Source organism: Chroicocephalus ridibundus, chromosome 24, assembly GCF_963924245.1.
Source record: "Chroicocephalus ridibundus chromosome 24, bChrRid1.1, whole genome shotgun sequence".
Lineage (NCBI taxonomy): Eukaryota > Metazoa > Chordata > Aves > Charadriiformes > Laridae > Chroicocephalus > Chroicocephalus ridibundus.
The window spans coordinates 1,521,390-1,544,982 of NC_086307.1; the positions used below are offsets into that span (position 1 = coordinate 1,521,390).

At 62.4% G+C, this 23,593-nt stretch overlaps 2 protein-coding genes across 2 annotated transcripts; both read right to left on the bottom strand.

The window, feature by feature from the left end:
• Positions 1 to 207: 207 nt before the first annotated feature.
• ACVRL1 (activin A receptor like type 1) lies at positions 208 to 10,847 on the bottom strand. The gene is made up of 10 exons (XM_063359136.1): positions 10,516 to 10,847; positions 7,160 to 7,230; positions 5,547 to 5,771; positions 5,034 to 5,233; positions 4,824 to 4,923; positions 4,304 to 4,450; positions 3,954 to 4,229; positions 3,178 to 3,375; positions 1,412 to 1,542; positions 208 to 1,314 (listed from the first exon to the last, which is right to left on the bottom strand). Exons 2-10 carry the CDS (start codon positions 7,224 to 7,226, stop codon positions 1,180 to 1,182), a joined length of 1,479 nt encoding a protein of 492 aa, XP_063215206.1. The 5' UTR covers positions 7,227 to 7,230; positions 10,516 to 10,847; the 3' UTR covers positions 208 to 1,179.
• Positions 10,848 to 15,791: 4,944 nt separating this feature from the next.
• On the bottom strand, positions 15,792 to 19,662 carry ANKRD33 (ankyrin repeat domain 33). Its single transcript, XM_063359240.1, has 5 exons — positions 19,641 to 19,662; positions 18,484 to 18,894; positions 18,062 to 18,191; positions 16,777 to 16,917; positions 15,792 to 16,636 (listed from the first exon to the last, which is right to left on the bottom strand). Exons 2-5 carry the CDS (start codon positions 18,787 to 18,789, stop codon positions 15,855 to 15,857), a joined length of 1,359 nt encoding a protein of 452 aa, XP_063215310.1. The 5' UTR covers positions 18,790 to 18,894; positions 19,641 to 19,662; the 3' UTR covers positions 15,792 to 15,854.
• Positions 19,663 to 23,593: the final 3,931 nt, after the last annotated feature.

Here is a 23,593-nt window from a genome sequence, read left to right on the forward strand (position 1 = left end):
GGGCTGGTAGCCGCAGCCCCCCCGTGTGCAGCCGGGCACAGGGAGAGGGTTGGCAGGGGGCTGGATCCAGGTTTATTGCGGGATCTGGTGACGCTGGAGCGATACACGGCAGCTACGTGGTGTTGAAGCGATGAATTCAGCCATGCAGAAGCACCGGGGTCTCATCCTGCCACCTCGCCCGCTGCCCCATGGAGGTTTGGCAGCTGTTAAGCGATAAAATAGCTTTACACTTTATTAAATATATTAAATCTTAATAATTAAATAATTACGGAGTAAGGCGCAAAGCTGGTTCTGCTGAACATCCCGGTCCTGTCTGACCAGCCCCGAAAGTGGGGTGGTTTTCGGGATGGTGGTGAGCGGTGCGGGCTGGAGCTGGCCGCAGGGTGCACCAAAATGGCCTGGAAAACACCAAAATGTTGGAAAAACCCAAAAGGGCTTGGAAAGGGGGACTTCTGGGGAAGGATCAGGCCACCACGGCCACCGTCTCGGTGTGTCCCTGTGGCACGGGGGATGCTCAGACCCTTCTCGGTGCCGGCAGCTCCTCGTCCTGAGCAGCCCCAAGATGCGCCGGGGTGCGGATCCAGCCCAGCCCGGGGGATGCTGCCCTCGGACCATCCCCTTTCCCAGCCAAACCCAGACCTCCTCCGGCGAGAGGCGCGCCGGGCACTGCGGGCCCGTCGGGGAATTCCTGCCGCCGCCACCGCCGAGCCTGCGGCATCCCCGCTGCCGACGCGCCGGGCAGGCAGGTTTGGGCAGCACCCGCTGCCGGGTGCCGCGCCGGGCGCCGGTGATGGGTGGGTGCTCGGCCGGGCTCGGGGGCTGCGGCAGGGGATGGTGCCGGCTCCGGTGCCTGCTCGTCCATCGGCCGTGGCGTCTGGCCGGGGGGCTTGGGTGGGCCCCAGGCGGCCCTGCTGCCATCCCCGCCAGGCAGGCGAGACGGGCCGGCGTCAGATGACAGATCCGGGGGGTATTTTTATAGCCGAGCTGGAAGATTCCTCCCTTGCTTTCCCCCCCCTCCCCCTATTTTTTCCCTTCTTGCAAATTAAAAAGGCTCCAAGAAAGGGTGGGAAAGGCGGGGGCTGCGAGCAAAACCCCCTCCGTGACTGGGAGCCATCCCGGCATTGGCTTCGCTGCTGTCCCCGGTGCAGCCCGTGAGTGGCTCCGGCGCATTCCCAGCGCTCACTGCTCCGGTTTGGGCTTTTCCAGGGAATTGTTCAGCTTCTTCAGCGTCTTTTTAATCCGCAGGGCGGTGAGGCGGGCTGAGGGGCTCTGGTACCAGCACTCCTTCATGATCTTCACCAGCGCCGACAAAACCTGGGGGAGGCACAAAAAGAGGGGAAAATTGAGGAATTTCATGGGGAGCAAAGGTCTGGCTCGGGGTGGGAGCGGGGCGGTCCCCTCCGGGACTCACCAGGTCGGAGAAGAGGCGGTTGGGGATCACAGGGGTCTGCTGGTCGATGCACACCACCTTCTTCATGTCCTCGAAGCTGGGGTCGCTGGGGACAGCATCAAAGAAGGGCGGCCGGTACTCCTCCACGATGCCTGCGAGCAGTGGGGTGTGAGGGCAGGGGGGTGTGCGGGGTTCACCCCCCACCCTCCACATCATGGGGTCCCCGGGGGGATTTGGCACAACTGACCTGCACCCTGCCTCGGGGGACATGGGGGGCTCCGGGAATTGCCAGTGTGATTTGCTCCCCCCCCACTGCCACCAGCAGCGATGCTGCCCATGGGGTGCACGGCTCCAGCCCCCGCTGCACCGCGGGACCTCGCTGGATGGCACGGGGAGGCTGGGGCTGGCTCCAGAGCCAGCTGTAGCATGGATGGTAGCTCCAGCCCCAGCCCTACCATCAACTGCAGCTCCAACACCAGCCCTACCATCAAGTGCAGCCCCAGCCCTACCATCAACCATCAACCGCAGCCCCAGCCCTACCATCAACCGCAGCTCCAGCACCAGCCCCACCATCAACCGCGGCCCCAGTCCTACCATCAACCACAGCTCCAATACCAGCCCCACCATCAACCGCGGCCCCAGTCCTACCATCAACCACAGCTCCAACACCAGCCCTACCATCAACTGCAGCTCCAGCCCCAGTCCTACCATCAACCACAGCTCCAGCACCAGCACTACCATCAACTGCAGCCCCAGTCCTACCATCAACCACAGCTCCAGCACCAGCCCTACCATCAACTATCAACTACAGCCCCAGCCCTACCATCAACCACAGCCCCAGTCCTACCATCAACCACAGCTCCAACACCAGCTCTACCACCAACCACAGCTCCAACACCAGCCCTACCATCAACTGCAGCCCCAGCCCCAGCTGGAGGACCCGCACCAGCTCCTGGCACTGATGCCACCTTGCGGCCCCCCACCTCCAGCCGGCAGCCCCATGGTGAGCCTGCCAGCTGGCCCAGCTAATCCCCGCTTAGTGCCTCCATATGGCTGTGTGTCCGCAGGGTTTAACCCCTTTGGGTTGCCCCGAGCACCCACTGGCCCCCCCTGCACCCCAGTGGGTGGCCCCTGAGCCTGGAGGTCCCTTGGAGCCCCTGTCCCCCACGGCCCGGGACTGCGCAGGGGCCACTCAGCCCATCCTGGAGGACAAGGGGGCCTGGAAGGGTTAAAACCAGCCGGCTGAAGGTCATCTCCTGCACATGGCTTTGGTAATTCGGAGTAAATGTTTAATCTGAAGGAGCCCCGGGGTGGTAAATGAGATTATCCAGGCCAGACTGCGCCCGGGGGGACCTCCTGCCTCACCCGCCAGCGCCCACCATTTAATTAATGCTTCTAATGGACTTTGCTGGCGGTGAGCGGTGCTGGCTGGGCAGCCCTGAGAAGGAGCCTCTGCAGCATGGGGGACCTCGTCCCCACCCCCGTCCCCCCGAAGCCAAGCACCGCCGGGCCGGCCGGAGGTCCGGGCCATGGCCGGCTTCCAGGCAGTGCTCCACGCTGCTTGTTTTCTAATCAGCGCTGAACAAACAAAGCGCTGATTGAGTCTAATGGGCCCTTTAATCAGGGAGCCGGGTGCTGACACTAGATTACAGTGTTTATAATTTACAGCTAATCTGCTGGGCGAAGGGAAAGAAGAAAAAAACCACCATAAAAAGGAGAGAAGGAGGGAGCGGGAGCGGAGCCGTGCTGGGAGCAGGGAGCGTGGCAGCCGGCCGGGAGGCACTCACCGTTCACCACCGTCCGCCGGGTGATCTCCCAGAGCACCAGCCCGTACGCCCAGATGTCCGTCTTCTTGTAGGACTCGAAGCAGTTGGTGCGGATCTGCTCACTGAGCACCTCCGGGGCCATGTAGCGCTTGGTGCCCACCCGGGGGTTGTTGCCGATGTCCAAGTAGTCACTGCCCTGGGAGTGCATGACGGCCAGCCCTGCAGGGGTGCCGGCCCCGGTCAGCGCCGCGCCGGTGCTGGGCCCCCAGGATGATGCATCCCTGGGGCACTGCATCCCTGGGGTACCACAGCTCTGGAGCACCACAGCCCTGATCCCTGTGCCACCACATCCCTGGGGTGCTGCATCCCTGGGGTACCACATCCCTGGGGTACCACGTCCCTGTGTCACCACATCCCTGGGGTGCTGCATCCCTGGGGTACCGCATCCCTGGAGTACCACGTCCCTGTGTCACCACATCCCTGGGGTGCTGCATCCCCGGAGTACCACATCCCTGGGGCACCACATCCCTGGGGCACAACATCCATGGGATGCTGCATCCCCGGGGTGCTGCATCCCCGGGGTGCTGCATCTCCAGGATGCTTCATCCCTGTGCCACCACAGCCCTGTGCCACCACATCCCTGGGGTACCACAGCCCCGGGGCACCACAGCCCTGGGGCACTGCATCCCTGTAGTACCACATCCCTGAGGCACCACATCCCGGGGGTGTCACATTCCTGGAGTGACACATTCCTGGAGTATCACATCTGTGGGGCTCTACGTTTGACCCCATCTCACCCAGGTCCGCGATACAGCACTGATGGTTGCTTTTCACCAAGATGTTCCTGCTCTTCAGGTCGCGGTGGGCGATGGCGGGCTTGCCCTGGGTGCCAAAGATCTCTACGTGGAGGTGGACAAGGCCACAGATGATGGAGGAGGCCAACCCCAGGCAGGTCTCCACGTCCAGGGCCGTCCTCTGCAGGTAGTCGTAGAGCGAGCCGTTCTCGTGGTAGTGGGTGATGAGCCAGAGCTGGGTGCTGGAGTTCCTTGACGTCATGTCGGAGGCGATGAAGCCTGGATGGGGAGAAGAGCCAGGACCATGGAGCCGCCACTCAGCCGCCCCCTGGCTCCCCTGTCCCCCCACTCACCCAGGATGTTGTCATGCCGGAGGAGGACGGTGTTGTAGATCTCGGTCTCGCGGAACCACGACTGCTCGTCCCGGGAGGAGAAGATCTTCACGGCCACGCTCTCCCCATGCCACACGCCTCGCCACACTTCGCCGTAGCGTCCTTTGCCTGTCGCAGCCACGGCACCGCATCATGAGGCCCCTCTGGCCCCCAGCCCCCTCCCCACACCCAGGGTGATGAACGTGGGGTGCCCAGTGTGGAGCTCCCGGTGTGGAAGAGCAATGGAGCGGCGCAGGGTCCGTTGACCTCGGCTAACTGCCGCCCATGCACCCAGCCACTCCCTGTCCCCCCACCAGCAGGACAAGGGGAGAACTTGGGCTCTCTACAGGGTTTTGGCTAATGCGATCATGTCCATGCCCCCTCCCGGGTCTGGTGTGGCGGTGCCATCACCAGCTGCTGCGGGGAAGGGGTCCGGCATGTACCCAGGTGCCAGTTGGGAGGGCTGGGGCAGCCTCCCCCCATGCCCGGCCGCTCTCCTTACCCACGCACTCCACGAGGGTGATCTGCCGAGCCACCGTTCGCTGGACGAGGAAGGGCAGCCCCGAGCCGCTGCCTGTGGTGCAGTCGTCATTCAGCAAGTCCTGCACAGCCGGGGTGGCAGCGGGGTCAGCCCTATGGACGCCCCACACCTGGCACATCCCTCCCTCCCATGCCTCGGGGGCATTCAGGGTCCCCCCTAGAGCTCACCCACCTCCAAAGTGCTGTCTCCCACCATGGATGCCTTCAGCATGAGGTCCGTGTCTCCAAAGTCACTTTTCTTGTGGCGGTGCTGGGCCACCTTCCAGCAGAAGAGCGCCGTGAGCACCGTGAGGATGAGGAGGGTGAGCAGCGGGACGAAGATCATCAGGAGGAGGCTGGGCAGGGAAGGTGCCTTTCCCAGGGCCTCTTCTCCTGCGGGGGAAAACGATGGATGGGAGTATGAAGGTTGGAACTGGGGAGGGTGGAGGTCTTGGTGTTTGGGCTTGGACCTGGGGAGGGTGGCTTATCGTTGGGGTCAGCCCCATGGATGGCGGCTCTGCAGGCACAGCCCCAAGAAGGGACAACTGAGGTCATCTCGTGGGCCTTGTCCCACCTGGGATAGGGGGACCCTCGAGGTCCTGAGCGAGGAGGGGGATGATCTGGAGACCCAACCACATCCCAGCCCTGTGGGCAGCTCTGCCCCTCTCCCCACTCAGCTCCTCGAAGGCGGCCGTGCCCCCCGTACCTTGCAGGAAGATCTCCAGCTCAGCGTTGCACATGCTGAAGTTGCAGCATGTCATGCCGTACTGCTCTGTCACGGGCGTGTTGCAGTTCTCCAGGATGTTCTGGGAGAAGCAGCCCCTGTGCTGGGTGATGGTCCCCTCCTCCTTCCTCTTGCTGACGAAGCACACCTTGCCCGTGCAGGTGGGCAGGCTGCAGTGCGGCACGTCGCAGGCGCACAGCAGCTCATCTGCGGGCATGAGGAGGGGACGCGTTGTGCCATGGGACCGCCCTGCCACCCATCCCAGGGCACCCTGGTGGCTTTGGGGACAGTGACATCTGTCCTAAAGACTCTTGAACCACATTTCCAGAGCAGGCAGCGCGGGACCGGCTGGGGAAGGCGGCTGCGGGTGCTCAGCACGGGGGAGCCTGCCCTGAGACCTCCCGGAAAATCACTTGCTCCCAGCTGGGACCCCAAAGCCAGCCCCGAAGCTGGGGGTCGCCTGTCCCTGTGCCCCCGGGAAGGCAGAAGAGAGGCTGTGCATCCAGCCCCACCACCTGGGATTAACTGGGACGCACTGGTTCGCAGCACACAGGGTCACATCCCGCCCGCGGGGTCCCAGGGGACGCGGGAGCACCCCGCTTCGGGGCTGCCTGCGGGAGCCGGGTCCCGGGAGCCAGGTTGGGATGAAAAGCCCCAAACACAGCCAGTGCCACCCCAGCGGGTGCCGTGGGAACACTGCGTTTTGGCACCCAGGTGCCGAACCCAGGGTCTTCCCTGGAGCTTTCCCCGGCCGCCTGAAGGCGCTTCCCCGCGCTGTGGTGCCGCAGCAGCAGAGAGGGCGGCCACACTCCCGACCTCCCAATTTAGCTCTGCCCTTTCGTAGAGAAAATATCCCTCCTGGAACTGGCGAGTTCAGCGTGAGGGCAGGCAGTCAGACGGTGGCGAGGGAACGGAAGGACGGCAGTGAGGGGACAGACGGCTGTGGCCAGGGCCCCCTCCTGCCCCTGTCCCCGCCCTGTCCCAAAGGCTGCCCAGGGCCATGGGGTGGTGGTGGGACCAGGTTGGTAAACCCTGGGGGTTGGTGGTCCCATGGGCAGGATGGGGACCAGGTGGGGACTCATCCTCCCCACGAGCTCTGCTCTTCCTCCCCGGCACGGCCACGCTGCGTCGGTTCTCCCTGCACAGGCGCCCAGCCTGGATCTGTCCCCAGCTCACCCCGGTGCCCCCCTGGGGGTCTCGACCAGCTCGTCCCTGCTCCCCACCAGCAGCACCAGCGCCCCGGGGAGAAAACACGTTCTCAAGCACGTGCGGGCAAGCTTTTTCCCCGACTCCCCTCTGGTGATGTCAAAGCACTTGATGAACCGTAATCAGTTAAGCTGAGGTCCTCTCCTGGAGGCAGGTCGCTGTCCCAAAGGGGAGAAGCCCCTCGCTGGGGACAGCGCGGGTCCCTGGGGGGCCCTGCCGCCCTCGGCGCTCGCTCTGGGCAAGCTTGAATGAGCTGCCCTCCGCAGTGGTTTATTTCCAGCAGAGCAAGCGATGACGTTCCCCGAGAGCCGAGGGTTTATTTTAACCCCCCGCGCGCGGCCGAGAGCGCCCAGTCCTGCCCGCCCTCACCACGTCCCCTTGGTACTCACCGGCTGCGAAGCCGAGGGAGAGGGTCATCAGCGCCAGCACTGCCCGGCCGGGGGCTCCGCACGGCATCGTCCTGGGGGAGCAGAGGGGTGAGAGACAGCCCACCACTGCACCCTGCACCTCCCCACGGCCCCCCACGGCCCCCCGAGGGGCTCATTGCCGGGCTGGGGGTGGCCACAGGGGTTTTGGGAAAGAAGCGGGGGGCCGGCGGGGAGGGCGAGGGCGATGGTAGGATGTGTTGCTTCCAAGCGGAGTTCGGCCCCGGACGTCCCGGGTACAGCCCTTCCTGAGAGCAGAACCCCGGGACCTCCCGAGCTCAGGGGACCTCCCGGGCTCAGGGGACCTCCCGACCATGGCACGGAGACACCGTGCACGGCCCCGCAGTGCTCGGGAGCGCACCGTTAATGGGGACCTCACTACGTCCATGCCGCCCCAACCTCCTTCCTTTATCCCAGCCATCCGTGTTCCGGCATTTCCCACCATTCCTGTGGCTCCCACGCTGCGTAACCACAGCCAGCAAGCCAACCCCATGGGTTCGGCAGCAACGGCGAGCAGGGTGATGCCATGGCACTGCCAGACATGACAGCTTTGGCAAGACTCGTGCCATGGGACAGAGCTCAAAGCCCCCTGTCACAGCGCACCCCCCGCCGGCACCAGAGCCACGGTCCGGGGCTCGGCCCTTGGGGGGGCTTTTCTATGGACCTTATCGACGATGCAAGCAGAGGCAGCCAAAAATTCCCCTGCTGTGCCTTTGTGGGAAGTTTTGTCGTTTTTTCTCTGTTGTTTTTTTTTTTTTTTCCTTCTAAAAGAACCATTTCTGCCAAGGCAAACACGGCGGAGCCGGTGCTGCCCTCCACCCCTCGCCCCGCCGGCATCGCTGCCCCTTTCACATGGCTGAGAGCTCGGCCGGCGGCAGCCGGGGCTCCCCAGCCCCTCCTCGGCTCATTCTTCGCGGTTCCCGACATAAACACGCCAAAGTCTCCGTTTCCTGCAATTGAAGGAGCCCTGCCCAGGGCCGCCGGGACAGGAATCAAGATTGTTTAGATTCTGGCCTTGATGGGGAAGCGAAGTCACGCAAGCCCGGCCCTCGAGAGCATGCACGGACGTGGCTGACCCAGGCAGGCTCTGGCTGTGGCGTAAAATGGGCTTTTCCTCCCCAAAATAGCTCTCTTGGTTGTTGCTCGTGGGGAGGAAACGGCGACCGGGTCCCGGGGCCGGAGGGCAGGAGCGGGGTCTGGTCCTGCGTGCCCTGTGCCAGGACCGATGGCCGGGCTGATCTCCGGTGAAGCGGCAGCTGGTCCCTTGGCTGGCCTGGGATCAGCTTAATTTTAAAAAATAAACTTCCCCGGAGTCGGGGTTCTGCTCCCTGAGCCTCCAGGATGCTCCCAGGCACAGCGCTTCTCCTTGCAGCCCTGAGAACTACGAAACGCATCTTTTTAAAGGGAAGCTGAGACTCCCGGGTGGTGAATTCCCTCCTCGGGGGCACTTCCAAAGAATCCCGAGCCATTCAGTCGGCTGGGGGATGTTTGCCATGAAACACAAAGCAGTCGAGGCCTCCCCCCAAGCTTTGCTGTACGTGCGACAGCCCCGCACAGATTTTCCGTGCTAACCGAGAGCAAACCTTAACCCAGAGCTGTCCCCGGCGTCCTGTAGGAGAAATTTCCCAGGTGCTTCTGTCAATGGGTCAAACCAGCCCTTGTGTCCCCATCCCTGTCCCCAACCTCCCTCCTGTCTCTCTCGCACCGGAGCTGCAGTGCACGCACCCTCCAGAGCACCTTCCCCAGCCCGCCTGGGGGCTGAGGGTGAGTCACGTTGCCGTGTTGCATCTTTCCATCCTTTGGGATTTGCAGCAGCGTCAGGAAAGGGAAGAAAAAAACCCCCAATTTAAACCTCTCAGGCGGAGCATGGGCGCTGGCAAAGCATCTGGGAGCAACAGGCAGCCGTGCCGCGGTGCCGGCTGGGGGGGGTCCGGAGCAAGAGCCAGCCCTGGGGAAGGGGAATTTCCCTGTGCCCCCGTGGAGAGAAAAGCAAAGGGGCTGTTGAGGGGAGACGGAGCAGGAGGCGGCAGGAGCCCGGGGAGGGGATGGCTGGGCTGGGCACAGTCCTCAGGGACATGAAGATGGCTGGAGGATCCCTTGCTCTTACTGGGGTGGCTCGGCGGAGCTTTGCAAGCCTGGCGCTTCTGCCCTCCCCTGCAGTTTCTGCTGCTCCCGGGGGGGGGTTGGCCGCAGGACATGGCTCGTGACTCAGTTCCCCTGTGTCGCCTTTTTGAAGGCAGCCGGACATGGTGGAGACCCTTGTGCCACCCGGCCGGGCAGTGCCGGCGCTGGCTGGGGGGACGCAGGGCATGTGCCAAACACCGACAGCACTGGCTGCGATGCGAGGGGCTGGATGGACACCGCATCCGAGTGGGCAAAGGCTCTGCCACGGACTCCCAAGGCTTCAGCTTGGTTTCAGGCAAGGGACGGAGGTTTTCCTCCCTGCTGCCCATACTGCAGGGTCACCACGCACGTAGCAAAGCCGTTTGCATCCCCTGGACCCTCCGGTGCAGCTGGCGCAGGAGGGACGCATGCAACGCTCAGCTCGGGTGGGCTGCGCTGCCCCGGCCCCTCTCACACCCATGGGCATCACTGTGCCGTAAACGAGGGACGCAACAAGAGCAGCAAACCTGGCTCGCACCCGCCTTCATCTCTTGGCGAGGCAGGAAAGTGGGGCCGGGGTCGCACACAGCTCCTCGTGCAGAGCCGGGACGAGGGGAGCGATCCTGCCCCAACCCTGCCCAGGGCTTGAACGCCGCCGGTGGGACAGAGCCCCCATGGCACCAGCTTCGCTTTAGGCACTTTGTTCTGAAAACGGAGCCCCTGCAGCAGCCGTTTGTCTCTCCCTCACCCACTCCTCCTCCGAGGGACCCGGCGTTCGGCTTTGCAGAAGGGCTACTTCGAGGTGGCGTGTCCAGTGGCGTCGCTGCCATCGGTGCCCCACCACCCTTGCTCCAGCCCCTGGCCAGTGGAGCCGTCAACTTTCACTCATTTTACTCACGCCTTTCCAAAATACACCCAAATTCTCCATTTCCCATGTCAGCTCTGGGTTTTGGTAGCGGCCGCATATTGTTTCATCTCTTTCACAAGCACCTGGGGATGGATCCTGCTACTACCGCACTGGTGTAAATCCAGACTTAAGCTCCCGGCTCTGCCAGAGCCCCAATTCCAGCCTCCCTGACATCAACCCCGGCGTCCCACCGAACGCGAAGGAAACGGGGCCAAATCCTGATTTCGGCTGCGCTAGGTTAAATCGGGAGGGAGGCGCTGAGCTCGGGGCAGCCTCAGACCCTGCCAGCACCCGGCGCTTCCCCACTCACCTACAGCATCCGCGTCCTGCGGGCGCCCGCGGCACTGCCCGGCCCCAGCAAGGCTCTCCTGTCCCAGGCTCGGCGGGGGCAGCTCCACTCCGTGCCGTGCGCCCCGGCTTGAAGGAGCTTCATGGGGCTGCTCCCCTCCCACCGCCCATCCCGGCACCGCAGGGGCTCCCGCGGCTGCAGTGTCGCCCGTCCCGGTGGGGGAACGTCTCCGTCCTCGTCCCCGTCCCAGACCCAGGGGCTTGGCTGAGCGGCCCCGTTGTCCGAACGCAGCCGCTTGGCAAGCGTTCTGTGGTCTGGATGTGGGAGAAGTCAAAAAAATGTTTCTTATTACTGCCTCTTCCTGCCTGGCTTCTCTCCACCACTCCCAGCTAATAAAGCATTTCCTATTGCTGAGCACACATCCACGGCCAGCCTCCCTTCCTCCCGCACACCGGGCCCCAGCTCCATCCTGGTTGCCCTCCCTTGGCCCATTCCTCCCGCCCCTGGCCTTCACCGGACGCTTTCCCTCCCCACTTTCATGGCTTTCAAGGCAAACCCAAGCCCTCGGTGGGGGGACGTGCATCATGTCTCCTTCCCCGAGCATCTAAAGGCCTTTGGCAGAGAGGCGGCCAGTTGCTTTGATGGTCCTGGGGGTGGGAATGGTCTGGAGAGATGCTGTGGGAATGACCTTGACGTTGCGGGAATGACCTTGACATGCTTGGCCATCCCTCCCGCTCTAGCATCCCGCCCTCACAGGGATGGGAGCACCACGGCAGGGCCAAGGGGCTCCCCGGTTATTTGGTGTTGGCCACAACTTCCCAGCGGGACTTTCAGGCTGGAGGGCAGGGGCTGGGTGTCCCCCAGGGTGTAACACGGCATTGGGGGGTGCCGCCGCATCGTCACCCCATCAGGGATGCTCGCCCCAGCTGCGGGCATGGAGCAGGGCTGGGGTGGGCCAAGGGGGTTTGCTCAGTGCCTCCTGCCATCACGTCCCTGCTGACCCCCACCACGGCCCTTGGGATGCTGCAGCAGCGGGCGCTGGGACACGGGTGGCGGGGCCGCTCCCACGGGGGGAGTCTGGGCACTTCCCGCTCCCCCAGGACACATGGTGCCGCTGGGGCTGCGGGCAGAGGAAGTGCCGCTTCCCCTTTTGCGGCTTCGGGTTCGTTTTCTTTCAGCCACCCTGCTCTCGGCAGCTTCGAGCTCCTCCCGCTCCCCTCCTCACCCTCCAGCGCCTTCCCAAGCCCCATCCCTGCCTTTCTCCCGGCTGCCGCCCTGGCACGATGACCACCTCCAGTGGGCAGGGGGATGCAGCCGGAGCAGGCAGCCGGCAGCGTGTGGGCTGACATCGCTGCCTCTTTCCTAACGAAGTTACAGGGCCTGATTTACCTCTCTGTTTCCCGTTGCATCACCAGCCACAGTTGCACCATGAACCCAATCGGCCCCCGCCGCCACCCCGTGCTGGGGGAGCGGGGGCCGGCTGCGGAGCTTTGAGGTCTTGCTGGCCGCCTCTCCCCAGCTATCGCCCATGATCTAGGAAGTTTAAACAAACAAAAGCACAAAACCAGGATAAAACATGAGGGACCTTCATGTGTGACCTTGCCCGTGCCGGGGCCGGGAGGTTTGCGGAGCCGGCGCAGGGGAAACGGGCAGTTTCCATCAGATAGGAGCCGCCCGGGAGGAAGCCGGTGCCTGCAGATGCCTTATCGCCATGACCATCTTTGCTCCGGCATGTGGGTCCCAGTGATCTGACCGGCGATCGGCCCCTCCCGAGGTTATTCCTGGATGGCTCCTGTGTCCCAGCTGCCTTCCACAGGCAAAGGCACACGGTGGGCACCGGCACCCCACCTTTATGGCCACTGGCAAGAGTGTCCCCGGGCAGCCGAGCACGCCGCCTCTCCAACGAGGGCTGGTGCCGGCTGCTTCAGTCCCTGGATTTTCATCTTCCAAATAGGACAGGTCCATATTTTAACAACGATCATCACCGGCGGAATAACCACTTGCTGAAAAACTTCTAAAAGTTGCCACGTCCTAATCCCAGGCGACTGAGAGAACTGGCTGATGTAGTTGCCAAGCCTCTCTCCACAATATTTGAAAAGTCGTGGCAGTCAGGTGAAGCCCCTGGCGATGGGAAATAGGGAAACATCGCACCCATTTTCAATAAGGGTAGAAAGGAGGACCCTGGGAACTACCGCCCTGTCAGCCTCACCTCTGTGCCTGGGAAGGTCGTGGAGCAGACCCTCCTAGAAGCTGTGCTAAGGCACATGGAGGACAGGGAGGTGATTCGAGACAGCCAGCATGGCTTCACCAGGGGCAAGTGCTGCCTGACCAACCTGGTGGCTTTCTACATCGGAGTGATTGCATCAGTGGACAAGGGGAGAGCTACGGACATCATCTATCTGGAGATCTGCAAGGCCTTTGACATGGTCCCCCACAACATCCATCTCTCTACGTTGGAGAGATACGGATTTGATGGGTGGGCTGTTCGGTGGATAAGGAACTGGGTGGATGGTCGCATCCAGAGGGCAGTGGTCAATGGCTCGATGTCCAGGTGGAGAGGGGTGACAAGTGGTGTCCCTCAGGGATCTGTACTGGGACTGGTGCGGTTCAATGTCTTCACCAATGATTCAGACAGTGGGATCAAGTGCACCCTCAGCAAGTTTTCTGATGACACCAAGCTGAGTGGCGCGGTCGATGTGCCAGAGGGACGGGATGTCATCCAGAGGGACCTGGATGAGCTGGAGAGGTGGGCCCGAGCAAACCTCATGGAGTTCAACAAGGCCAAGTGCAAGGTCCTACCCTTGGGTTGGGACAACCCCCGTTATCAATACAGGCTGGGGGATGGCGTGATAGAGAGCAGCCCTGCGGAAAAGGACTTGGGGGTCCTGGTGGATGAGACGCTGGACATGAGCCACCAATGTGTCCTTGCAGCCCAGAAGGCCAATGGCATCCTGGGCTGCATCAGGAGAACCGTGGCCAGCAGATCCAGAGAGGGGATTCTGCCCCTCTGCTCTGCTCGGGGGAGACCCCACCTGGAGTCCTGTGTCCAGCTCTGGAGCCCTCAGCACAAGAAGGACAAGGACCTGTTGGAGCGGGGCCAGAGGAGGCCACGAAGATGTTCCAAGGGCTGGAGCCCCTCTGCTGTGAGGACAGGCTGAGAGAGCTGGGGGGGTTCAGCCTGGAGAAGAGAAGGCTCCGGGGAGACCTTCCAGCCCCTTCCAGTCCCTCAAGGGGCTCCAGGAAAGCTGGGGAGGGGCTGTTTGGAAGGGCATGGAGCGATAGGATGAGGGGCGATGGTTTAAACTAGAGCAGGGCAGGTTTAGATTAGACTTTGGGAAATTCTTTCCACTGAGGGTGGTGAGACACTGGCCCAGGTTGCCCAGAGAGGGGGTGGAGGCCCCATTCCTGGAGACATCCAAGGCCAGGCTGGATGAGGCTCTGAGCGACCTGATCTAGCTGAAGATGTCCCTGCTGACTGCAGGGGGGTTGGACTAGATGCCCTTTAGAGGTCCCTTCCGACCCAACACAGTCCATGATTCTATGACTGAAAGGGCAGGGATGGGTGGGAGCCCCGGGCCGGGCTGTGTCTCTGGCACTGCTGCCGTGGAAAAACAAATTAATCCGTAGAGGTTTATTAACGAACGCACCGAGCCCACCCCAGGCTCTCTCAGCCGCAGGCAGGGCACCAGGCTGACCATCAGCAGTGCCGCGACTCACCATCCCGCGCTTGCCATGGCCCAACCTCACACCACCCCCTTGAAGCCGAAGTGCGACTTTCTGTTGTCTGGGTGCTCGTTGCCGCGCGCTGTGACTTCAGCCCATGGAAAGGCACCAGTACCCCCAGACCACGGCCGGACCCTCCCCGTGGGTGTCCCCAGCCCTCCCTGGGGGCTCCACCGAGCCGTCCAGGCAGAGATGGAGGGTGATGAGGGGCAGGCGGGGGCCCAGCTCTCCCTTCCCTCTGCGCGGCAGGCGCCGGGCTGGCGCGGCGCGTGCGAAGGCTGCTCCATGTGCTGTCCGCCCCCGGCTCATCTGCGAGCTGCTGCCGGAGCTGGCGAAGGAGGGCGGCCACGTGCTGGGGAGCCCGACGCAAGCCAAAGGCTGGAGGGGAACAGACGGGGAGGTCGCAGCTCCTTCCCGACCAGCGTCCTTCCCCCAGTGCCCCACGAAAGGCAGAGCCTCAGCCTAAAAGTGGGGAGTGGGGGGTTTTGTCCCCCTAAAGAAGGGGACAGTGAAGGGCGGGGGCTCCGTCCTGGGCTGCCTGACTGGCCAAGGGTCATTTTTATAGATATATATAACCTGGGCTGGTTATTTATTACCTGGATAACTAGTGCTTCAAGCAGCTCTCGCTCCCTTGGGGGTCAAACCCGGGGTGCTTGGGTGTTGCAGGAGCCACCGCAGCGTCTCAGGGCAGCCGGCACCCCAGGTTCACCATCCCACGCCCCAGGATGGAGCCAGATTTAAGAGGAGCTGGAAATACTGGGAGCACGAGCCGGCTGCTGCTGCAGCACATCCAGGGTGTGCCGGCACCCGACAAACCCGCAGCCGTGGGGGTCCCTGTGGGTGCAGGCGAGGGGTCCCGTGGCTCCACGTGGGCACAGGCTGGAGCTCCTGGAAGGTGGTTTTCCTGGGAACAGGGACTTCTGGGTCGCATCCTGGGTAAGGTTGGAACACAAAAGCTGCCTCCTCTCTGGGAAGCAGCTGGGGAGGGAGCCCATGAGCACCCCAGGTTTGGGTTCCAGCGTGGAGATGCTTCCCTGCGCTGAGCCTTGCTTTGTCCACCCGCAACTCAGGAACACAGAGGAGCGGGAAGTTAATGTCACCGAGGGGGTGACGGGGTGGACAGGGGACACTGGCAGCAAGGGGGAAACGTTCCTGCCAGCCCAACAAGCAGCCCTGAGCTTTATTCATTAAATCAATCCTGTTAACATGGCAACCACTTCCATTTCAATTTGCATGGCCGCGTTCCACCACGTGCTGCGAGACCAAGATCTCAGGAAGATCAAAGAGGCAAAAAAAAAAAAAAAAAAAAAAGAGAGAGGAAAAAAGAAGAGAAAAGAGACACTTCTGCTGCAGACCTGCTCCCTGGCAGACCCAGAGCCCGACCCAGGTCAGGGTCTCGGCCCATCAGAGCCCAGCACAGCCAGAGCCGGGTCCTCGAGGCAGGAGAGGACGAGGGGCCAAGCAGGGGGTCGGGGACGCAGGACCACAGGGGCTGGGGCATCTCAGCTGGATACGTCCCCAGCATCCTCCTCCCTTGGGCATCCCCATCCCGCTGGTGAAGGAAACCACCCCTGTGCCAAAAGCGAGCAAGTCCCAGGGGATGGCTGGGAGCTCCCCCCACCCCGACACCTCCTGCCTCAGCAGCTCTTCCCCCTTTTCTTCTTTTTCTCCTCGGTCTTCGCCTCCTTGGCTGCTTTCTTCTCCTCCTTCCGCTCCTTGTACCTCCACTTGGGTGGCTGCAGCAGGTTCTTGTCCCCCCCGCGCTGCCTCCGCTCCCTGCAGCGGGCGGGTGGGCAGGAGTCTTTGCTCACTTTGATTTTGGGGACGGGCTCTCCGGGGAAGATGCGGGAACACCCGCGCTGCAGCCGCAGGGGCAGGAAGCCCAGGAGGCCGCCAGCCGGCCGGCGCGGCGGCAGGAGCCTGATCTCCGACATGGCTTGGCCATTGCAGGAGGAGGCAGCAGTGCTGGGGCACGAGGCGCCTTCTGGCTCAACGTCTGGATCCGGCACATGCTGCCCGAGGATCTCTGGCACCGACAGCCTGCGCTTGCCCACCTCGGGGGGGCTGTCGGGGCAGATGGTTTGGCAAGCAGTGGCCATGAAGGGGCTGGCGAGGGAGGTGGTCATCCTCACCATGTGGTCCATCACGCCGTCCTCCTCAGGGTCGTGGGGGAAGTTGAAGGTGAATATGGATTGGATCTTCTCTGACAGCCTCTTTCCCCTGGTTTTAGGGCCCAGGGCCTTGGCCACCAGCTCTGCCAGGGCCGGCCACTCAGGCTGGTACTGGGTGCCGAACTGCTCTGCCCGTGGGCGCCGCAGGAGGCTCCGGATCCGCATGGTCGTCTCGAAGCGGCCGGTGAAGGCTGCCCACTCCCTGGCCGTCTTCCCCTTGACGGGATCCACCGCTTGCAGGTCTGCTCCTGGAGACACCGGGAGGCAGCGAGCATCACCGCGGCGTCCCACCCCGTCCCCCGCCCAGAGCGCATGGTGCAAGCGCAGGGTGAGCAGCAATGCCACCCCTTCCCAAAAAACCCCGGGGAGTCCCTGGGGAGATGCTCACCGGCCAGGAGCAGGGCAGCCACGCAGTCCTGCCGCCCCTGCACCGCAGCCTTCATCAGCGCCGTCAGGCCCCGGGGGTCCCGCTTGTCCACCTCGAGCCCGGGGTAGTAGTTGAGGAGGTAGTTGACGATGGTGATGTGTCCTTAACAGCCAAGAGAAGCTGCGTTAGAGTTCCAACAGTTAACGAGCGATAACTGCTGGTTGGAGAAAAAGTATTTCGCAACTGCACCTCGTGAGGACAGAAACGCAGAAACGTGGAGGGCTCAGGATGGAAAGGGTTTGGGTTTATTTTGTTTTGTGTGTGGCTGTGCAGGGAACAGCACTGGCGCACCAGCTGCTTCAGCAGAGAACGCAGGAAAGAGTCCAAAAATGAAATAAAAATCATCAATTCCAGCAAGGATAAAGTGGGAATAAAAGGTGATCCCCACTTTGAAACCATCCTTCCCCCCGCAGTTAATCAGGGCAGCAGGAGTCGGACTCTTCTGTCGAAGCAAGAAAAACCACCGTGACCGGAGATTTGGTCCCTACTCATGGCATATGCCAGCTTGGACTTTGTGTGCAGGTGAATCGCTGCAGCTCACGGGGCTTTTCCAGAGCACGTGGGGCGGCTCCGGCTCAGCCCCGTGCGGCTGCTCGGGTGAGATGCGTTGCAAGACAGCATTGCTGTAGGAATCTCTGTTTTGGCATCACCTACACTGTTTTCAAAACCGTGCTAAGGTGAACCGTAAACCTAGAGGGGGAGGGTCACATCCCTCGGGACCCTCGGCTTTCCCGATGGCGCACAGGAGCCCCTCTGCTGTGGGGACAGGCTGAGAGAGCTGGGGGGGTTCAGCCTGGAGAAGAGAAGGCTCCGCGGAGACCTTCCAGCCCCTGCCAGTCCCTCAAGGGGCTCCAGGAAAGCTGGGGAGGGACTCTGGAGCAGGGAGGGGAGCCGTGGGACGAGGGGGAAGGGTTTTACACTGCAAGAGGGAGATTTCGGTGAGATCTGGGGAAGAAATTCTTGGCTGCGAGAGGGGTGAGCCCCTGGCCCAGGTTGCCCAGAGAAGCTGTGGCTGCCCCATCCCTGGAGGGGTTCAAGGCCACGTTGGACGGGGCTTGGAGCAACCTGGGCTGGGGGAGGTGTCCCTGCCCAGGGCAGGGGGTGCCACTGGGTGGGCTTTAAGGTCTCCTCCAACCCAAACTGTCCTACGATTTTAAGGGTTTTGGACGGGAAGCACAGGGGGTCACATCACTTCTTGAGGGGTCTCGCGGGGGCTGCCCTGTGCCGAGGCTGAGCGTGGTCTCACCTGCCTGGGCTGCCATCATGAGGGCCGTGTTCCCATCCTTGTCCTGCTGGTTAACGTTTATGTAGGGGCACTTCTGCAGCAGGGGCACGATGTCCATGAAGCCCTTGTAGCAGGCGACCATCAGCGCGTTCTGGAGAGGGGGCAGCACTCAGCGCCGGAGCCGGCACCGCACCATCCTCCCCGCCGCAGGCCTCCCCATGGCCCCCCACTCTGCCCCCCTGCCCCAAACCACTCAGGCTCGGGGTGGGAGGACAGACAAGGTTCTGCTCCAAGGATTGGATCAACCCCAGGAGACCCATCCCTTGTCAAAGCCAGGACTCTCCCTCCTCGTCCACCTGCTTTAGCAACCACCCCCCCTCAGGACCTGCCTATTCCCAGGAAATCCTCTTTCTGCTCTGCGGGGTGCCCACCCAGATGCTCACCCTCCCGTTGGTGTCCAGCTCCGTGGCCTCACTCCGGGTCACCCCGAGCTCCAGCCTCTCCTGCACCAGCTTGGCATCGTTCCTGGCGCAGCACTGGTAGAGGCTGAGGTCCCCGGCACCACCAGCCCCCTGGGAGGGCTCGTAGCAGGGGTAGACGGAGTCGTCGGAGAAGATGCTGCCAGTGTCCGAGGGCTCCGACTCATCCTCCTCCTCCTCCTCCTCCTCGTAGTGCAGGTCCGGGTCGGAGGCATCCAGGCTGGAAGCAGGGGCTGCCGCATGTTCTCTTCCACCACAGGCATCTGTCATCCGGCCCGGCCGGGGGGAGCGAGCCCAGCTTGGCCCTGAGCCCTGCTGGGGGCTGGGAGCCTCTCCCGGGAGGACGAGGGGACGCTCCGGACCGTTCACTCCCCCCTGTGCAGACACAGAGTGGGCGTGGGAACCGTGTGGGCTCCGGCATCCCTCATCCCTCATCCTGCCGGGAAGCCTCGGCCAGTTCCCAGCTGCCGGCACAGCCCATGGGTCCCATTTCCATCCTCTGCCCCATCCAAACGTGCTGGGGGCCTGGGTGCTGCGAAACCCCAGGAGCGGGGCAGCTCCCTACAACACTGTCTCCAGCGCAGGGTGGGGAAAACGGGGGGACGTCGTGGGAGTTTGAAGGGTGGATAAATGTCCCATGGTCCGGGTGTTGGATCCAGGCGGGTGGGGAGGTTGGGCGATGTCTCCGGGGCGGCAGGGATGCCGGTCGGGGCACTGGGCTACGAGCCTTCCCCGCTGAACTGCTGCACATCAAAGCAGCAGCAAAGACCTTTCCCAGTGGCAGAACCACGGCAGCGTGCAGAGAGAAGGGTTAAATCCGGCTCCTTACGACCAAGCAGCAGGAGAGCAGAGGCCGGAGCTCCCCGAGGAGCCCCTTAAACCGTGTGACATGGGAGAGCCCTCTGCCCTGGCACAGGGGCTGCGGGGCAGGGACGGACTGGCTGCAGCCTGGCAGCAGAAATGAAACCATTCTGCTAGGTTAGAAGCCGACCATTAATTGATTGCTACTGCCAAAGGAAGAACGCCTTCACAATTCCATTAAACTCTCCCACCCCTCTTAGACATCCCAAAACCAGGCTCTGGGGATGGGGGATGCTCTGCTTGCCATACCCTGAGCTTACCTGGGGCTGCTCAGACCTTCCCCGCGGGTCCCTCTTCGGCTGCGCAGCATCGTGGCTCCAAGCAGGACAGAAAATTTGGCAAGAGACAGCGGAAAATCATCCCTACCCTTTGCAGCCAGAAAGAGATTTCTGCTGCGGGTCTGAGGTGGCCTTTGGGCACCGACGCTGTGACAACCTGCACGTTGACGTGGGCTCAGCTAGCCAAGATATCTTAATTTAAACTGTTGCTTAAAATGGCTCCATTCATCCTGAGCGGGATCAGAGCTGCTTGGGCAGGATTTAGCATCTTTAGCTGAGGAGCTGCTGGGAGTCCTGGGCTGTATTTTTATACCTGTCTCACCTCGGTAAGATGCTGCCACCTGAGCAGCCCCCGCCAGCTCCGCTAAAACCCCCCAAACTCCCTCCCAGCTCCCTTTGTACGCAGGTGAATTAGCTGATCGGGTAAACCCGGGGAACTGCTGCTTTGGCCAAGGGCGCAGACACCCATAACTGTGCGGGTGCGTTAAATAAACTCCCGAATCCCCCCTTGAGAGGTGCCTTGGAGCCTCCAGCCCACCTCCTCCTCTGGGCGGGGGAAGCCCAAGCCCTCGGGGCACCGGCGAGCTCAGGGCAGCCTTAGCCAGGAGCTCCAAAAAGCTGAATTCCACGTGAAACCTCACTGCTCTCCTATCTCCATCTTTTAACGGTTGGGTGGGTTTTTTTGTTTTGTTTTGGGGATTTTTGTTCGTTTGTTTCCTTATTTTTTTTGGTGTGGTTGGTTCCTTTTTACATGTTTTTCGAGGTACAGGGGCCAGCTGCCCCATGGGATCTGGGAAACGGCACTTTTAGTCCCCCGGATCAGCTATGTCACAGCAAAAAGGCCTGAGTTTGGTCCCAGAGCAGATCGTGGGAGGCCACGTTCTCCGTTTAAAGCAACCGTTAAGGCAGAGCCCCAAAGGTCACTTTGCTTCATCCTTGAACGTGAAAATATGGAGGAGATAAAGGATCCCAGCTGTTTCTTTTGTGCTGGGCGCATCCTGCCGGGAAGCGTGAGCTGAGGAGCCCTGTGATGAACACCAGGATCCTGATGCTGAAGATGAGGATCCTGATGCTGAAGGCTGCGGAGCCGGAGCTGGGCTTTGTGCCTGCAGTGTTCTCCCAAACCCTAGTGTCACCCTGGCCGTGTCCAGCCCTGCCAAGGCCTGCTCCGAGCCCTCCGGCACCGCATGTGGCTGGTTTCCAGCCCCCTTGGAGCTGCTCTGCCCTGGGAAAGGCCCCAAAGCTGGCAAACGCCGCGGGGGGATCCCCAACGGCAGCACCGAGAACCAGCCCTGGCCCCTCGCTGTGGGGCTGAGCCCGCTCTCCCGCTCCACCGACGGGACGGCGCGGCCAGCGCGGTGTCACCCCGCTGGGACGCCTCCTGCCCCGCAGCCGCCCTCCCGCGCCCCCTGATCTCGGGAGAGGAGCGGGAGCAGATTTAGGGCTTAGGGAGTTATCCGGGGAGCTCCGTGCCGTAATCGCGGCTCTGAGCCGGTTGCGTAAGGGCGAGCCGGGGGTGCCACGGTCCCCGCCCGCCCGCCGGGGGTTTGCCCCGGCACCGTGCGGTCCCGCTCGCAGCACCGCGGCCTCGGGGCGGCCCGGCCTCGGAGGCGACAAGGCGGGATGGCACCGGCGGACGTTTCCCGCAGGGCCTTTTGCCGCCGGTGGGGCTTTGCAAAGCCTCCGGCTGCCGCAAGGGGATGCCGGAGGCCGCGGGAGGAGGCAGCGGCCCAGCCCCGCTCCCGGCGCCTCCCACCGGGCTGGCCACGCTCGGACGGCTCCTTCCAGGGCAGCGGTGGGCTGGGCTTGGGCCTTATATGTATTGTTTTTTTAGTAGTAGTACTTATTTTTTTTTTAAGAAGTTTGTACGCGGACGTCATGGCATCCTCCCAGATCTCATAGCGTCCTCCCCCATGTGACGGCATCCCTCCGTCAATCATGGCATCCTCCCAGATGCCATAGCGTCCTCCTGGATCTCGTAATATCTTCCCTAGATGTCATAGCATCCTCCTGGACCTCATAGCATCTTCCCAGGTGTGATGGCATCCTCCCAGATGTCATGGCATCCTGACACGTGTCATGGAATCCTCCCAGATGTGACAGTGTCCTCCCAGGCTTCACCCCACGTACCTGAGCCTCGCTGCCTGGGAAGCTGCTGGGAAGGGTGGGGGTGAGGCACAGCTTGGAGGTAGGTAACCCAGCGGACACATGGAAACCATCACGGCGAGAAGGATGCCATGGCCAGAGCGCCGGAGCCATCTGCTTCGCTGTGGGGATTCGCTGCTGAGAGCGGCTCCTCCGGCGGCAGAGCATCGCCCGCTCTCCGGGTGAACCTGCGCACACTAAATCACGGCTGATGCTCAGGAGCATCCGAGCAGGTGGGGGGGCTGGGAAGGGGCTGGAGGACAGCCCTGATCTTTCACCCCTTGCCCAGGGTGCGGCTGGGAGCGCCGAGCCCGGTGGTCTGGCCCAGGTCTCTCATCCCTCACTGCCTGGTCATCTCCATCACAAAACCCGGGCGCAATAACTCAGCATGGAAGGGAAGTGGAGGGCGTTGATTTAAACCCGTGGACGGGCTCTCCTAACCCTGGCCCTCCTTGCCGCGGTCAGGGCCGGGTCACGGCCGAGTGCAGCTCCTGCCCTGTGCGCAGGAGGGGGCTGCGGGGACCCGGTGACACGCTTTGCAGCACAGCCACATCCAGCCCCACTGCCCCCGCGCTTGGTTGATGCCCAGGAAGGAGCAGGGAAAGGGTCGGGTGCCGCCACCGCCACCCGCGGGAGAGTGAGGAGGTGTCTGGCGTGTCACAGCCCTGCTCCCAGCCCGGCTGTAAATCAGTGGCGGGTGTCACCGTACGAGATGACAAGGCCAAACCTTCGCAGAGGGCCGGTGGCCGGTGCAAACCTGGGGTCAAGCTGTGATTTATGCCGCAGCAGCTGTTACCATCGCGGTTCCCGCAGCCAAGTCTGGTGCAGGCAGGAGCTGGCAGGGGCTTGGTGTGGGCAGCAAAGTGTCATCCAAGGGATTCTCTACCACGGTGCAGAATCCTGTCCTCCGCCTTTGCTGCATGGCCGGAGACCGAACCCTCTGCCTTCACCGCTGCCTGCATCCCTTTTCCTTACCCAAAACACAGTGGAGGAGGGATTGCCTCCTGCAGTGGGTCCTGCGGTGCTGAGGAATGTCACCCCCTGCCACAGGCGAGGACAAAGCAGTCCCTGCATCCGCCACGCTCTGCTGACCACCTTGGGGAGCTGCCGCTGTGGGGCCCGGGGCGGTGGGGACAATAACCCTTTGTCTTGTGCCTGCCTGGTACCATGCCAGGACATCCCGGGAGGTGACACACGTTGAGCAGGGAAGCAGCACGCCTGCCCGCTCCAGCACGTGCTCGAAACCAGGGGATTTCGCTGGGATTTACCTTGAATACACATTAAGACCATAAACCGCCTTATCTGAGGCTGCGGGCAGGCGCTGCGGCAGGGACGTCATCTCCTGCCTCCCGGCCCAAAGCAAGCAGGCAGCGCCACAGCATGCAGGCTACCGAGGGTTGCCAGGAAAAGTTATCTTTGGCAATAAAAAAATGCAAAATAAAATGGAAATCTGGATTTTGTTCCCTGATTTTCTACAGTTTCACCAACGCAGTGCAGGCAGAGGGGGATCTATCCCCGGCACAGCCCGGCTTTGCTGCCTGAAAAGGCAATTAAGGAGTCGGGCGCGTTTGTTATAAGCGATTTCTTTCTCATTTCCGCTCCTGTAACAGCAGCATCAGGTCAACGGGTTTATATGAGGCTCTTGCATTACAGTTTTGCCGTTTGCCTTTTTTTGTTCTTTTGGAGGCCAGCTTGGGGCCAGCACGGCTGACAGCCCCCAGCCCAACCCTGAGACGAGCCGCCGGATCGAGGGTGTCTGTGGGGAGCAGCGTGCAGGATTGGGCCTGGGG

Bases quoted from the DNA above. Each gene is read 5' to 3' on its own strand.
- ACVRL1 (XM_063359136.1), bottom strand. From the start codon at position 7,226: ATGCCGTGCGGAGCCCCCGGCCGGGCAGTGCTGGCGCTGATGACCCTC. The intron at 5,772-7,159 runs GTGAGTACCAAG...TCATGCCCGCAG, and splicing joins CTCCCTCGGCTTCGCAGCCG to ATGAGCTGCTGTGCGCCTGC. The intron at 1,543-3,177 runs GTGAGTGCCTCC...CACTGCTCGCAG, and splicing joins CCGGCGGACGGTGGTGAACG to GCATCGTGGAGGAGTACCGG.
- ANKRD33 (XM_063359240.1), bottom strand. From the start codon at position 18,789: ATGACAGATGCCTGTGGTGGAAGAGAACATGCGGCAGCCCCTGCTTCC. The intron at 16,918-18,061 runs GTGAGACCACGC...TTGGCTGTTAAG, and splicing joins CATGATGGCAGCCCAGGCAG to GACACATCACCATCGTCAAC. The intron at 16,637-16,776 runs GTGAGCATCTCC...CGGTGTCTCCAG, and splicing joins GGCTGCCCTGCTCCTGGCCG to GAGCAGACCTGCAAGCGGTG.